The 15,762-nt window shown below is 43.4% G+C and overlaps 1 protein-coding gene across 1 annotated transcript; it reads right to left on the reverse strand.

Annotated features, from left to right (window-relative positions):
• Nucleotides 1-2,639: 2,639 nt before the first annotated feature.
• CYSLTR2 (cysteinyl leukotriene receptor 2) lies at nt 2,640-12,312 on the reverse strand. Its single transcript, XM_068674603.1, has 2 exons — nt 12,085-12,312; nt 2,640-5,889 (listed from the first exon to the last, which is right to left on the reverse strand). The coding sequence occupies exon 2, from the start codon at nt 5,864-5,866 to the stop codon at nt 4,934-4,936; it is 933 nt and encodes a 310-aa protein (XP_068530704.1). The 5' UTR covers nt 5,867-5,889; nt 12,085-12,312; the 3' UTR covers nt 2,640-4,933.
• Between the last annotated feature and the right edge of the window lie 3,450 nt (nt 12,313-15,762).

Raw genomic sequence — 15,762 nt, forward strand, 5'->3', positions numbered from 1 at the left:
AAGAGCTAATACACAGCATGCAAGCAGTATCTCAGCAATGTGCAAAGCACCCTTAAAATATATATATTTTTTCCCCAAACTCTGTCAAGGGACTAGTTGCAAAGAGAAACTGAGCACAAGCAAGGCTTTCTCTGCTGTGGAGGGCTTGTTGGGCTAAGCCTCAGCAGGGCCTGGAGCCAGCCTGCCAGGGATGGCCAGGCTCCCTGCTTCCACGTGCTTTGCACCAGAAGCATTTCATGACCAGGCCATAACCACATCAGAAGGCTGACGAATGAGACAGCAGTGGTTTTCATGGGCAGGGCTCAGCCCCACCTTCGTGGGCTTTGTTATCAACTTCTATATGTCAACATTTGAAACAAAGCCCTCGAAAACAGATATGGAGACTTGCGGTGGGAGGTCACCAGAAATTACTTCCAGCGCAGAAAGCTGGCAATAAGGTAAAAAAACATCTGCACCAAGTGCAGATCCCCACCCTGGGGGATTTCCTTTACAAACACTGTGTACGCCATGAAACATAGCTCCACTGTGAGTGAACCTTCCCCTGTTCACATGCCATGGCTGCTCAGAGGAAGGCATAGCACCAGCAAACGTGTTTGCTCCATGTCTGGAAATTGGGACACCCAACCCCACGAGTCAATCTGCCCACTACCAACCCCAGCATTCAAGGCCTACATAAGGTGATACAGGTGGTAGACACTGAAGTGCAGAGCTTTATTTCTCAGCTTCAGAAATGAAGGCTCTAATTTTGCTCATGTGAGCAGGAATGTGACTTGAGCGACCAGGCTTTGGCCCCAGCCTTAGGCAGCTTTGTGCTTTCAGCTGTAAAATCAAAGGGAGGGGAAGTGGTGGTGGAAATCAGGCCAGATTTTCTGAAAGGCCAAAAGGGAATCTGGGACAAAGGAAGCTGTTTAATTCCTTTGGCTTCCTTAAGCTTTTGACCAGTGCATAAACAGATGTAACTACATAACATCAGCTGCATGCAATTAAATATATTGCTTATATTTGCAGATGTCTAGAAAGATTCCTGTATATACACGGCTAAGTGTTGTGAGAGATAGGGGATTACAGAGCTACATGGGGACAATCATGTTGTGTGTCAGGTCATGGTCAGTGCCGTCCAGAAAGCTGCAGCACCTTGAAAGATACTGGGCTCTCTCAGGGAATTTGAGTTTGCATTTTTAACAAAGCCTTTGAAAGAGGCTGTCATTCGAGCTGGCTCAGATACCATGCAGGAAATAAAAATATTAGTACACAACTGGACTAATATGAAATAACATCTGACTCTTCCTGACTGTGACTAAACTTGGCTGTTTTGGATGGAACTTATTTCCGCTCCTGTCAGCTGGAGGGGCAGCAGGTCATTTCTCTCTTGACCATCCCAAAGGACCATAAGAAGTAGCAGCAGCTCAAAGACAGGGGAAAAAGTCTGACATCTGGTCTGCTGCCAACAAACGATGTGCTGTTACAGCACAGAGGAATATGAAGCTTGGAAGGGGATGCTAAGAACCAAAGTGTGTACCTCTTTCTCCAGACACTCTTAGGAGCTCAAGCAAAATACGAGCCTTGGTAACAGTATATGTGTTGAGGAGGGCAGAGGATATATCATGAAAATGAAAATTATGTGAGATAATGCATTGCTTGTAATAATACATTACATATATTTATATAAAAAGCAGCATTATGTATGTTAAATATACTGAATATGACACAATAAATACATATTCCATTTATTTTTATATATTATTATACTATTCATAGTTTGTAATGTTTATGATATAATTTAGACTACTATATATAGTACATTGGTTATAATAAAGTTCTCCAGCCCATACTAGAAACAAACCAAACCAAACCAAACAACAACAAAAAAAACAGGTTGCTCAACAATTTTCTTCCAATTCACACCAATCTTCCCTGAAAGACTTTTGTTCACCATTGGCTAGTTGAAGAGTAATATTTATCCCAAACATTGTTTTTTTCTTCTGATTTGTGACACTTTCATTTTTTATTATTTTTTTTATGCATGCAGAAAGATCTTTTATACAATGGCAAGGAGCAGAATTATCCTTTGGGAGGGCATAGGGTCACGTTTGGAAAACAGAAGAGGCAGGATGCAGAGGCACGTCCGTAGTCCACGACAACATGATGCTCCCCTATGCACTGTGACACTGCTCCAAGTATTTCCTTGTACTAAGGGTCAAGTGGTTCAGGACGCAGGAGGATTTACTTTAGAAAATCTCTTTATCCCTGGTGTAGCTTTGGACTGAAAAATTGCCTTTGCCTAGAAATACCAGGGCTTCCATGAATGACAGGAAAACACGAATATGAAGCTAACACATTTACAATTGTTTAGGGGTACCAGTCACTTAAAGACTTCTATTTCTATACTTATGTATCTTTCAAGCTCAAAAATTTACCATTGGTTTAACTTTTCAGGCACATAGGTATTTATAGACTTTTGTCTCCTGGAAAATTAAAGAACTGTGCCAAAATACTTTGTAAGGGTAGGTGGTCCCTTGAGGAACCCAGAGGCATTACTAGGAATTTAACTGTCAGGAGCTTTATTTTTCATAATAAACCTGGTGTGTGTTTTTGTTCTTTTTTTTTGTTGTTGTTGTTCTTTTTTATTATTATTATTATTATTTTTCTTTTACTACATGGTCTTCTGTTCAGTGAGCAGAAACATACAAGGGTACCAAACAGAGGAATGGCAGTAAATGTGAGCGTGGCATGTTATGCAAGTACTGCTAAAGTTGCACTTCAGGATCTCTAACAAGGATGATCTTCAATCCTTTTGCAAGTAAATAATATTAAAAAAATCCGTTAATATATCCATACCCCGGATTTTGACTCATGTTCCCAACTATTTCTTTGGTGAAGATGACAACAGGATGCTCTCACACCTCCAAAGACATTTCTGTCTTGTGAAATGTTAGCCCACTTACACGAACTCGATCTCCGTGTCTTCATCTTTCTCCCCCTGCACTCCAAGGAGACTCCTTGTTAGCTGTGCAATCAATACAAAACATAACTTCAGCACCCAGTAAATCTAGTTTATTGAAACACGGTTTTGACACAAGTGAGATATATCTATCTTTTAGATGCAAAACTATTCACTAATAAGGTGCATTTGGATACACACAGACACAAACACATTGGTGAGATTAGGCTGAAGATAACCATCTCTAGTCATTTTCCATTCCCTTGTAGCATTTAAGGCGTACAGTATCTTGCCAGAGAGTCCAGGATTGTCCTTGCTCAGGCTTACTCCTGATAGGGGAAAAACACAGAAAAAGAGGTTTCCCACTTTCCTTCTAATTATTTTCCCACTATCTTTTTGCACAGGCTACCGTCTTGATCCCACTGACATTGCAGACCTTGTGTATTACTCTTTATTCCTTCAATAGCATGGGACCCAGCACTGCAGGAATTCATATGGCTTCATTAGGTCAGCTCCAAGATGTGCCACTGGACCCATAAGCCAATCTGAGCTATTGAAATAAGGATTTGGAAAACGAACATGGGTGAAAACTTCATGTTAAAACTTTGTGCTTACGTCAAAGGCAGCATAAAATGACTAAAACAGATTGACTCTTTAATTGAACATAACCCTTAGATAGCCAAGAAAAACAAGATTTTCTTAAAGCTATGTCAAGTACTTTTCCACCTGACCAGCAATGACATATTTTCTGCAAATTTGAGACAGAGCTGAAAATAGCTAGTTGCAGTTATTTTTGCTTGGGAGTAATGATGTTCAGTTTACCAAGAACTTTCTCCAACAAGGTTTAGAGCATTGAGAAAGCACTTTCACTGGCAGAAACCTTCCTTTGGGAGGATTTCACAGGAAGAGAAGGCTTTCAGCCTTGTCTGCAAGTTTTCATGAGACAGTTGCTTTCCTGGGAAACATGACAAGCCATTTAAAACCTTTTTTTTTTTTTTTGTTGTTGTTGCTGTTTTAATTATTACTCAAAAAATGAGGTACAATTAAAAAGATATGATAGAAATTGTTCATGGACTTAAATATGCAGACAGCCATTTCATGAGTTTTCCCAAAGTACGCATAGAAGTAACTCGTCATTGCCTAAATAATTTTAGTTTGCTTCTGGATCCCTACATGGGGATGGGCTGCCAAACCTGCAGCCCTCCAGCTCCATGCCAGCCCATGTCTTGCCCTCACTGCCAATAGTCATCATTCATAGCATCCCAGTACCCACAGTTTGCTGGAAACAGTAATCTGACTTGATAATCAGTGAAATGCTAAACAAAATACCTCAGTGGCCAGCTCAGAGAGGAAAATTTGGAAATGGTAATGCCTGCTAAGCAGGCTGTGCCAGCACTGGGTCCCATTTGGTTCTTTGCCTGATTTACAAAGTCAGCTTCAGCAGAAAGTATTAGTGATACTTTACATTTCTAGTATGTGTAAACCTTTGGGCAGTGTTTGTAAAGAGACCTTGCAGGGGAGTGTGAAGCTGTTGGGTGACACAGCACCTGAGACAGGCACCTCTATACACGCAGGGAAATGGAGAGCAAAGAGACACTAAGATATTCAGGTGAGTGTGTTCCCTTTAAATCACTGGTTGGGTATCGTGAAATTAAATAAATGGACTCTAGTAGCAAGGCACATTCCTTTCCTTCCCTTGTCATGGGGAAGGTGGACACTAGAGCTGCATCTACAGCGCTCAACAGACGAGGATGGGGGATCACGCCCTCAGAGGCACCTAACCTCTGACCAAACACACTGCAGAGCTCCTGCCTTGGTTTTGGCCAACCCCATGAGGTCTTTCCCAGACACTTGTGGTCCAGAAGGGCCTGGCACAGAGCAGCGTGTCTACAGTGTGGCCAGCGTCATGCAGCCTCTTCCATTTAATAGCATGGACCCAGTCTAGACGCTCCAGCAGGAATGTGCGTGTGTGATTTCGCAGTTCTGCCCCAGCTACCTGCGGTATAAACTTCTGATTCTCGCTTTGAAATTTTCAGCAGCAAAGTAGTAGAGCACAGGGTCGAGGCAGCTGTTCATGGCAGCAAGGCAGAGCGTGACCACCAGTGCTTTGTGCACGGCCAGGTTGTTCTGGCTCCAGCTGCCGAGCATCAGGTGGACCGTCCGCAGTACGTGGTAGGGCAGGAAACACAGGAGGAAGAGGATGAGAGTGATGATGATGGTTGACAGTGCCTTCTTGTGAGAGACCGTCCTCCTGCGCTGAGGAGTCCTGGACTTGAGCAGTGCCCTGATGGCAAAGACATAGCAGATGATAATCGTGCAAAAGGGCAGGGTGAAGCCCACAACGAGGACAACGCTGTTCAGCATGAGGAGAATATCTGTGCTTCCAGGGTGGAGGTCCAAGCATTTCTCTTGTTTATCGTACCCAGCGATTTGTTTGCAAAACAGAGGGCTGGAGGCTGCCAGAACAAAGACCCATATCATTGCGCAGGTTATCTTGGCATACTTCATGTTGGTTACTTTCCAGCGCTTGAACGGGTAGACAATGGCGGTGAAACGAACCACGCTGAGCACGGTGAGAAAGTAAATGCTGCAATACATGTTCACGTACAAGGCATACGTCATAATCCTGCAGGCAATATCGCCAAATATCCAATGCGATCCCAACAGGTAATAGGAGGCCCGAAAGGGCAAAGTGCTCGCAAACATGAGATCTGAAACAGCCAGGTTCTGCATGTAAATGTTTACCGAGGTCTTCCTCTGGGAAGGCTGGAAGAAAACATATATGGAGAGGCTATTTCCAACAACACCCAGGAAGAAGATAAAGAGGTACATGACAGGATAAATGGCTTGCTTGAAGGCATCAATGGTACAGTTGAATGAGCTGTCATCTGAGTTGTTGTATAGCGCCATCTCGGAAATATTCATAGTCCGGAGTAGTCTCTGCCTTCCTGCCAAAGTAGAAAGAAGTGGAGTGAGTGCAGGGTTGCAGCTCTGCAGGGAGTTCAGTGCTGGGGTGGTTTCACAGGGCAGAAGTTACAAAATTCAGTGGAAAATAAAGGTTCCTTAATGAGTAATCACTTGTGATGCTCCTGTAAACGATCTCAAGATATAAAGCACCAAGTAAGCTCTAAATGGTTTCAGTATTACAGCATGTTTGTTATCTCAAACTATGAAAATGCTGGCTCTTGAAGGTGAATGTTATGCCCACGTCTGATGGCAAATCCCTGATCTTCTCGATGCAAAATAACCCGACTTACCACCAGCCATTGCGTAGCACGGAGGTTTTGGGTCCCCAGTTACCTCCCAAGGAAACATCAAAAGAGAAATCACTGTCCGCTGGTAAGTTTATGCTTCAAATTAGGACAAAAAGTCAAAATTTGTCTAGTTCCAATTTGACAATAATTTGTCATATTTTTCTGGTATGTTATCTGCTGTTGAAAGCGTGTCACTGGGCTTTCCAACGAATAGCAATACCAAGGGCATATCGACATACTTCAGTATGTGTCAATTACGGATGTTTCGACCTGAAACACTGAGTAAATGCTGTGCTAGTCATGCATGGTTCCTTTTTTAACTCTCTCCTCCTTATTTCTTCTTTCCTCTAATTGGTCTCTCTTTTTTTTTTTTTTTTTTTTTTTTTTTTTTTTTTTTTTTTTTGCAGGGCCTTTGCTTCATTTACTGCTTTTTCAACCTTTTTTTGTGCTCATTTCCTCTAAATCAGACACTCATCTATGCACACTTCCAGGACTGCCTGCATTAGCAGTCCTAATGAAAATGGCCTGCAAAAAAGCAGGCTGTGTTCATAGAGAGTGACATTTTCCCCTTCCATGAGGCTGTATTTCAATCAAATCAAAATCTCTGATCACTAAACCACTCTAAATAATATGTATTTCTCATTAGAGGCTATTTCCTTGCTAAACTCCTCATTTCTTCTCTCAGCAAACCTGCAGCTAGGAGTATTTGCAAATGAAGTCTCTAGCCTTGTTACTTGTTTAACAGTGGGACAGCAATCTCCTCTCGGCATCTACCAGCACATCCCAGAAATGAAGCTCTGGAATTTTTTACCCTAAAAAAGAGAATTATATGAGATTTCCAACTGCATGAAGAAGGATGTTTCAATTTGCTCCAGAGGGAGTGATAATGGGCCGATGGCACATGATTATGGGTTGCATTTCAATTCGGACCTCACAGGCTTCGTGCTTTTAAATGAAATTACTTGCACTCTTGGAGTGTCCCTAGGGGGAAGAGTGGGCTCTAGACTTGGGAGCCCTTGTCTGCCACTTGCCCACTAGAGTACTGGCAATGCTGCTGTGAACAGGAGGTGATTTGGGAACCCTTAGCCTTTTCCCATGGTGTGGGAGCCTGTGCTATATTGAGGGCAGCCCATGACATGTCCAGGGCTGTGTCTGGATCCCTTAATATAGCAACCAGATGTGCCCTAGCAGTCACCTTTTATTGGCTCCACTGTGAGACGGAGCATGGGAAATGGGACCTCTCCAGCCTGGGCTCCTGTGGAGCAGGGCTTACCCACGCCGTGGCGAGATGGGACGGTGGCAGCTCAGGGAATGAGGACCTTGACTCACAGTGAATTTGTGTCCATCCCTGCAGTGCCTGCAATTGTCCCTTCAGAAAACAAAGGCAATACCTAGGAAGGTCAGGAGCACTGAAGACTGGAAATGGGCAAACTGAATATTAGTGCCCAGCAAAGCTTCTGGAAACAAGTGCTCCTAGAGGAGATCTCATCTGAGAGCCTCTTCCACAGCAGAAGGGATAGACAAGGTACAGTCCCCATCAAATCTTTCACAGTCTGAGGAGTTTTGAATGATTTTGGTTCTCTGTACAAGTTACTTACTGTCTGACACCAAAGTTTCCTGTGTGGGATCAGGAACCAGCTTTTCTCCTAATGGAAGCTGGTCCCATCTTGCAGGGAAACATTGCATCCCTAGATACTGCAAAGGGAAGAGACCTTTTGATTGTATTTTACTATGACTCAAGCATCTGTGCCTTTAGAAACCTCAAAACACAACAGAATATCTGTCAGTGAAGAAACCTACCACTCGTAGAAGCATCCCTGTTGTGTGGGTCACCAGGCCCTTCTGTGAGATAAAAAAGTAGAATGAGGAAGAACTTGGAGTACGGTCAAATTCAAAGCCCTGCTCAGCACCACGAGTAATGAAAGTCCTGTTGATGAAAAGCCCTTGGGTACCTCTGCTCTGGGGAAATCACTATGGGCACCACAGGCACAGAGCCTGAGTCATCACTGGTCAAGCTCTTCAGGTGAGGTTATCCATCTAACAACTACCGTTACAGCTATTTTGTGCTCCTTACCTCTCCTGCCATCTGAAGACTTTCAAGAAACCAGATGTGTGTGTGTAATTGAGGAAACTCAGCATCCTTGCACCTGGCAAGAGAGCCAGTACTCAGACTCCTCTCCAGATTACGCAGGTAAAACCTTAAGTTGTTATCGGCAGCCTACGAGCAAGACTGGGGACCAGTAGCCTGAAATGTGTTAACCACCATGGTGCCTGCCCTCTGCAAAGGGCCAGGAATGACCCTTGCAATTTTCATATGCAGATGATCCTATTAATTGTGTTTTAACACACAGATCAGTGTCAGATAGAAGATGTGCAGTGAAAAATATATTCTACACAGGACAATCTCAAGCAACCACAGAGGAGAAGGAGAGAATTTTAATTCCCTCCTTGAAGCCAAGAGCCATTCACCAGCCAGCTAAGGCCAGGAGATGGCTCCTTGATACACAGAACGAATGACATGTCTAAGGAAAGGCAACAAACTTTTTCACTGAGAGCATCCAGACTGTCTCATGGGTCAGGAACAAACAGCAGGGATTTCAGGTAAGAGACTGGACCTAGAGGGTCCCCAAAAAGACTTCGAAAGGGAGATTGATGGTACAATCTGACATCCTTCTGAAAGAAAAAAAGAGGGAGAGAAAGAGAAAGTCTGCAATGGGAGTCTCTCTTCAGTGGTGCTGGAAGAATTACCCAATTGAAACTCCCTGGGGGAAATTTTTTTCTATATGTGATTTTCTACCAAGAAGAAGGAGCTGATGCACATCCCAAAGCTCTACCTTGGCAGGAAAGGGAGCACATCCATTTATCAAGGAAAAGGGAGGCTTTTCTGAAGTAACTGCAGTGTAAGTAGATTTGACGTCGAGTTTGGAGGGTCTTATTTTTTAATTTATTCTCCAGGAAGTCTTCTAGAAACATTTACTGCTTGATTATTATGGATATCATAAAGGAATATTGACCTTTTATTATAAATTATATACATAATAAATTATATAGTCATTATTAATTAAAATGCTGCCTTTTATTTCAGCCTGGATTGAGTGTGATTTAAGACTATGTGGCAATAAGAAAGTGAATCTAACACTCTCAAGAAACAGATGGATACACAAACCAGGTGGGGAACTGATAGAGCAAAAGAAGGACGAGACTAATCTTGACTGAAGGAGATACTAAACTAATAAAAGTGTCCCCAAACTATCAGATTTTAAGTTTGGGATGCAGGTAGCAGTCTGCACAGACTTGGGGTGTTTCAGCTCATGGATGAGACTGTAAGGAGGAGAGACCTAGGATGTAAGGAAATGAGGGATCTTTGGGGATAAAGGCAAGCTGTACAGAAAGGACAGGCTGCTCCGTACCCAGAGTGGAGTTGGTGTGCTGGCACTGCAGACTGAAAGGTTTGCAGAGGAGTAATTGATTAGAAGCAACAGGAGAGCTGACGGGCATGGGAGAGAGCAAGTGGGCTGGACTGACAAGAGCTGCAAGAGCAGTGCTGCTGACATCCAGCATGTTGCTGAAAAGGCCAGGAGGGAAAAAGACCAAAAAAAAAAAAAAATCTGTAAAGCACAGCTGCAATAACAGCAATAACCAGGGAAGGCAAATCCAACTGCCCATAAAGGCTGGCGCGTGCTATATTGAGGGAATAAGAAAAAGCAAAGCTTACATGTAATTCTGCCCCAAAGCTCAAAGCCTGGGAGCTGGAAGGTTTGGCATGGAACAGCAGCCCTGGTGCAACAGGCACCTCCGAGACCTGCTGGGGAGAGGATAATCAATGGGAGCCCGTGTTGCCATGCTACCAGCTTTATGGTAATGATAGTGTAGGATGTACAGGTGGAGGAGTGGCACTGTGCAGGAAGGACTGTGTAACTAGCAATAGCATAAAAATATTATTGCTACAGAGAAGCGCTACAAAGTCCTTGTGGGCAGACATCCCATCCTATGATAATAAAAATATAGTACTAGGACCGCACTGCCAAGCTCCTCATCACAACGATGATAGTCATCAGAAAATGTTAAGCGAGATTAGAAAAGCTGAACGCAGGAAGTATTAGCAGGGGATTTCAGATGCCTTTGTACAGATGTGATGCTGCATCAGAATAAGATACAGAGATATCTGTATGCAACAAATGCCCAGTTCCTAGGATAATTAGTCCCACAATCCACAATACAAGATGTTATTCTGCATTTGATCTTTAGTGCTGCATGGGTCCTAGTTAAAGCAGTTTTGGATGGAGGGAGCCCTGTACTAGCAATCACAGTAGAGCCTGGTTCAGCAGTGTACTGGGACAGAGGAGCAGTCCAGAACCAAGAATTCGACAGATGAAGGGGAGCATTTTATACTTGTATATGCATATTTACGCATTTACACAGTTGGATTTGTCAAAGCTTTTGACAAAGCTCTGCACCAAATGTTTCTAAGTTGCCAGTATGTTCTCTGATGGACTGGAAGCTGGCTAAAGGGTAAGAAGCAAAGTGTAGGGCTTAACAAATCTGCAATGCGGTCCTATAGAGTTCAGTAGTCAGACCAGACTTGTGGAGGATTTTAAGAGTGAGGACTAAAAAATCTGGGTCTCTTCAGTACATACAGGAGGACACAGTCAAGGTCTGCAGATTTGCAGAGGTGGAGGATAGTATGAATGCAATGTTATTCACGGGGTCCCACAGAATTACTGGGACTTGGGGTGCTCAGCAGGGCTGTTAGGAGCCTGCTTTCAAGCAGAGAGAAGAGGGTGTTCCTCTGTGCAGTGAGGAGCAGGCAGCACTGGCAGGCTGGGCTCTCCCCAGTTCTAGTGGGAGGCTGCACCATGAGCAAGCAGACAGACAAGTCAGCCAGCATCTCAGCTGACAGCGGGAACAGTTTCTGTGGTTGCCCGGACAAAAGGACACGCTCCTTTTGGGGAGATGTGATTGAGGGGACCACTGCTAAATGTATAAATGTGGAACTGAACTGAAAAAGACCAAGTAAAAGCTCAAAATCTGCTGCTTTGAGATCTACTACTGAGATCTCCATAATGCAGAGAACAACCAAAGAACATATTTTCAGTCAGATGTTCTGCATACGCAATGATGAATAAGGATTTCAGACTATTCATTCAAAAAATATATTTTTGCAATGCTAAGAGGTATATAGACCTGGTTGTATTACAGGCAAAAAAAGTGCTCTGTGAATCTATCACAGGATCCCTTTGTCTGCAGAAGACCCCAGACACCGTAGTCTCATCATATTCATTATCTGAATACATGTAGGAAGGCAGTTATGGTATTGCCGCTATATATAGAAGCAACAGAAGTTCTAATATTTCTTAAAGTCATGTTGGCTTTCTTTCTAGTACTCACTTTGTGTTTCAGGAGCAGCATTACCAAGAATAAACGTAACAGAATGTAATCTTTGGAATTAACACTGAATTCAATTTGCCAAAACATGCGGCGTTTTATTAACCTTTCTACATGCGAGATTCTGACCTCTAGCTCTTTTTATTTTAAAAGCTGGCCATAAACTAAATCTATATGTGTCATTTAGTTAAAAAACAAAACAAAACAAAACAAAACAAAACAAAACAAAAAAAAAATACAAGACTTAATTAATCAGATCCACTACTTGACTGCTATCTTCCATCTGGAAACAGTCCTAGTTACACAATTCTACTTTTCCTTTTTTCTGCCAAAGAAAATCCAGAAGCCCTGTGTTATCATAGAGAAATTTAGTTAACAAGCACAGCTACTAGCAAATTCAAAGTTTACTGCAAGTAAGACAAAGGTCGTGTTTTAGTAGCTTGTATTTTAGTTATTGCAACCCTTTTTATCTACATCAGAAAAAGCAGACAAATCTTGTCTTACCTCAGCTCGTGTGCCTTCTGGTGTGCTCAGAATTTCCTTCTTCTGCTTGCTGTTGTTAACAACTTTCAGTTTTGTTAGTGGAAAGGAAACAAAAAAAAAAACTTAAAGCAAAATTGAAATGCTATTTATGTAGAAGCCACAGAAGGGCAATGAGTAGTAGGAAAGGGAAGTAAATCCCGATGAACAGACCTTATGGTTTCTTAAGAGAGAAATGTTCTCAGCTCAAGGAGTGGTGCTAGCAATCACATGGCAATGTTTCATATCTTTCACCCAATGGAAGAGGCCCTGCAGCTTACGTGGTATCTGGAAGCTCTCTGGATTTCTGTATTTGTCCCACACTTAAATATATGCACTTTTGGGAAATCAGGATTGCTTGAAATATTGGAAGATGTTCCTGTATATGTTTCACATGGATGATTATAAGAGTAGTTCTTGGAATTATGGAGAGGCCATATACCCACTTTATCTCTCAGGCTTCTTATGCAGAAAGGTCACAATGAGCAAAACCATAAGCAGGCATCTAGGAGTTCATGAGAAATCAATTCAGCTCACAGTCTAAAGACAAGTTTATGAAGAAGAGGGACTAATTTTCCCTGAATGTAGATAAGAACTGAATACACCACTATTTTAGGCCATGAACAAGAGACTGGAGTGAATGACTTGCTGTCCCTTAACATTTTACCACTTCTCGGTGGAGCTACAGTAACTGCACATTTGGGTGCTCCTGGACAACTGCAATGCTGAAATAGGGTTCTTTAAACACAGCTTGTTAATTCTTTGGAGCTGCTTGTTTATTCCTCTTCTGTGCCATCAACACACACAGGTAGGCCAGACACACCTCTAGGTGCTGTGTTTTATTTCATAAACATCAGGAAATGCAATCAGGAATTCACACAGAGCTGCTTAACACAGCTCAGCAGGTGTGGAGTCTCCCAACAAACCTTCTCACCACCTACATCTATAGTCGTTTACACCCCAAATTGCTTTATGTAATCCCGTTTGTAATCTTTCCTCCACTGGCCACTTGCATCTGATTCTCATTTATCACAAGGATTCTTCACTCTGGCTGTACACATGGATTTTGGAACAGGTGCAATAGGCTTCTGGGTGTGCTCCCTATGTGGGGTCATAGTGGGCAACGTGCAGTGGCTGTGAGGATCAGTGCCACCAAAACTCACAAATCCCAGGGAGGAGGTACATATAGCTTTCAAGTGGCTCTGTGGGCTTCTTTTAGCATGGACCTGAAGGAAGACATGAAAAAACAGCATACCAAGGAACTAGGCTAACATCTTCAGTCTCTGGGGTGAGCTCAACATCCATGAGTGGTGGCTTTGAACATTTGCCTGTATTTGCATCGACACTGCAAAGCAAGTTTTAAAAGGCCCCTGGTAGAAGTCAATGACAAGTGAACTTTGAAAGTGTGGTGGTTGCATTAGGACCCAAATGAAACCACTCCACTTAGAGTAATCCACTCTAAGTTAGGGCCTAACTTAGACCTTGCCAGCTCTTGTGGCACCAAGGGTTGTGGAAGGCATCTTCTTCCAGCTGTGGTCATGCTGGCTGCTTTGCTTATTGTTTCAGCCCAAAGTCTGCCAGCAGTGGCCCACTTGTGTGCTCCCAAACCCACTTTGGCCATAAAGACAGGTTCTGTAGATACCTGAAACAGGAGGTTTTAGCTCACCCAGCCTCTTCTGACCAAAGCAGGGTAGGAAATGACCTTGTGGGCAGCTTTCAGAGGTAGAGCCCTTTAGGAGGAAGCTTTGGAGGAGCATGGGGAACGACAGCTTCAGACAGCAATACCGTGTCTGGAGGAGAGTTATGGGCTCGGAGTTATCTCACGAGATGCACCATCCACTGAGACTGCATCTTAACTGTATCTTATCTGCAAGCGGCAGAGGCAGTGCAGAAGCGGTCTGATAGCATCTCTATCACATGGTTCATGGTGACAATCATGCTGGGACTGATAGGCGGGCTGTTCCCAGATACACAGGGTCAGAGACTGAAACATGCAGAAAAGTTAGACATCGATCGCATGTTATTTTCCTGAGTGTGTTTTGCAACTTACTCTTTCACCGTATGATATGGTTATCTTCATTGCCCGCAAGACTTCCTATATTCACGTTCTAGTACATCCTGCTTTCTGGACAGACCTTTTCCCTTCCTTTTATAAAGTAATTCTGCATTTTTGCTTTTAGCCTCAGTTTGAATAGATGGGTTTCGCTGCCAGCTCACCCTGCACCTGACGAGCTAGATCCGGAGTGACTGCTTGGGATTTTTTATACACAGTCAGTGGATGACTCAGCTTCCGAGGAGAGTTTATTACATTTCTTATTGATAAAAACTTCAGCAATTCTGGAGAAGCCATCGCAGAATATCATGAAAAGACTCATTGCAAGACTCTGTGCGCACATCACACTCAACAGTTCACAACCCAGATTACTTCTGCATCTCGAGTTCCACAAAAGTCACAGAGGATTTGGGACGCAGTAGAGTGCAAGCCGCCCATCTGGCTTGCAGTTACACACTGTCTTGCCTCTGTCTCTCTTCCCTTTTTACATTTCTGGCTCCACAAAAGCCCAGTTTCAGGACGGGGTGACTCATTCTTTTTAATTCCCCTTCTATACAGACCTGCCTCTCCTCCAGCCTTGCACAGGCGCATTGCCCATGGAGGAAGGCCCCGCTCCCTCCATCCCACAGTGGTGAGCAAAGCCACCGCTGCAGGCTCTGCACTGCCATTGCATAGAGAAGCTCACCTTTCAGACTTGAGATAAGCATTGCAGACCAGTTAAAAACAAATATTCAGATTCTCCTTCCCCTGTTCAGCAGTTTCTGTAGGCTAGTTGGAGTGTCCCTAGAGGAATATGTCCCATAGAGGAATGCTAGCTACATTTTGTCTCCTAAAGTCAAATGAGCTGCTGTTGCGGATGGTCCATCACCTGGTGCATCTCTCCATCCCCGCAAGTCTCACCGGGCAGGTAGTTGTCTGCTTCACACTGCAGAAAAGGGGGCTGAGAGCTGCCTGACACCCACCTGGGCAAATCTGTGTGTCTGACATGTATGCATAGCCCAACAGCTATCAAGCTGATGCGCAAGTTCATCAGCCACGAAGGGCACGAAGGCATTTGCACATCAGCCCCACTGCCACGGGAACCATGCATGTGAATGTGGCAATCTCCAGCATTGGGGCAGCTATCAAGTGACCTAAGCAAGCCAAATGAAGAAGTCTGTATATTTTTCCTCCTCTTCAGGCCATGTTTTGCTTTCTGCAGGCACAAACTTCCAGTGGCAGAGTTTCACTTCTTCATGACAAGAGATTTTTGATAAAAATTGATCTGTCAAGCAAGCAGGAGGAATTACCTCCATCGAAGATTTTAGCACTGCATGTGTTCAGCACAGCGGCTTAGCCTACTAACACATATCTCCTTCCAGAGACTAAAATCGCAAAGCCTGCATTCATTTTCTCTGCAATCCAGGAATAAAACAGTATCAAATGCTGGTAGCTCATCTGCTGTCAGCCATAAGGCTTGATAGATGGGAAGATGAAAGTGACTGCTGCATGAAGAAAGGGGAAGTAGGGGCAATTTTAACAGAAATAATTCAGAAAGGAAAAACACAGGAGGTTTCCAAGCTGTTTCTTTTGCAACAGTAGTAATTACATCTTTTTTAATTGCCTGTAGT

This window comes from Anas acuta, chromosome 1, assembly GCF_963932015.1.
Source record: "Anas acuta chromosome 1, bAnaAcu1.1, whole genome shotgun sequence".
NCBI classification, from domain to species: Eukaryota; Metazoa; Chordata; class Aves; order Anseriformes; family Anatidae; genus Anas; species Anas acuta.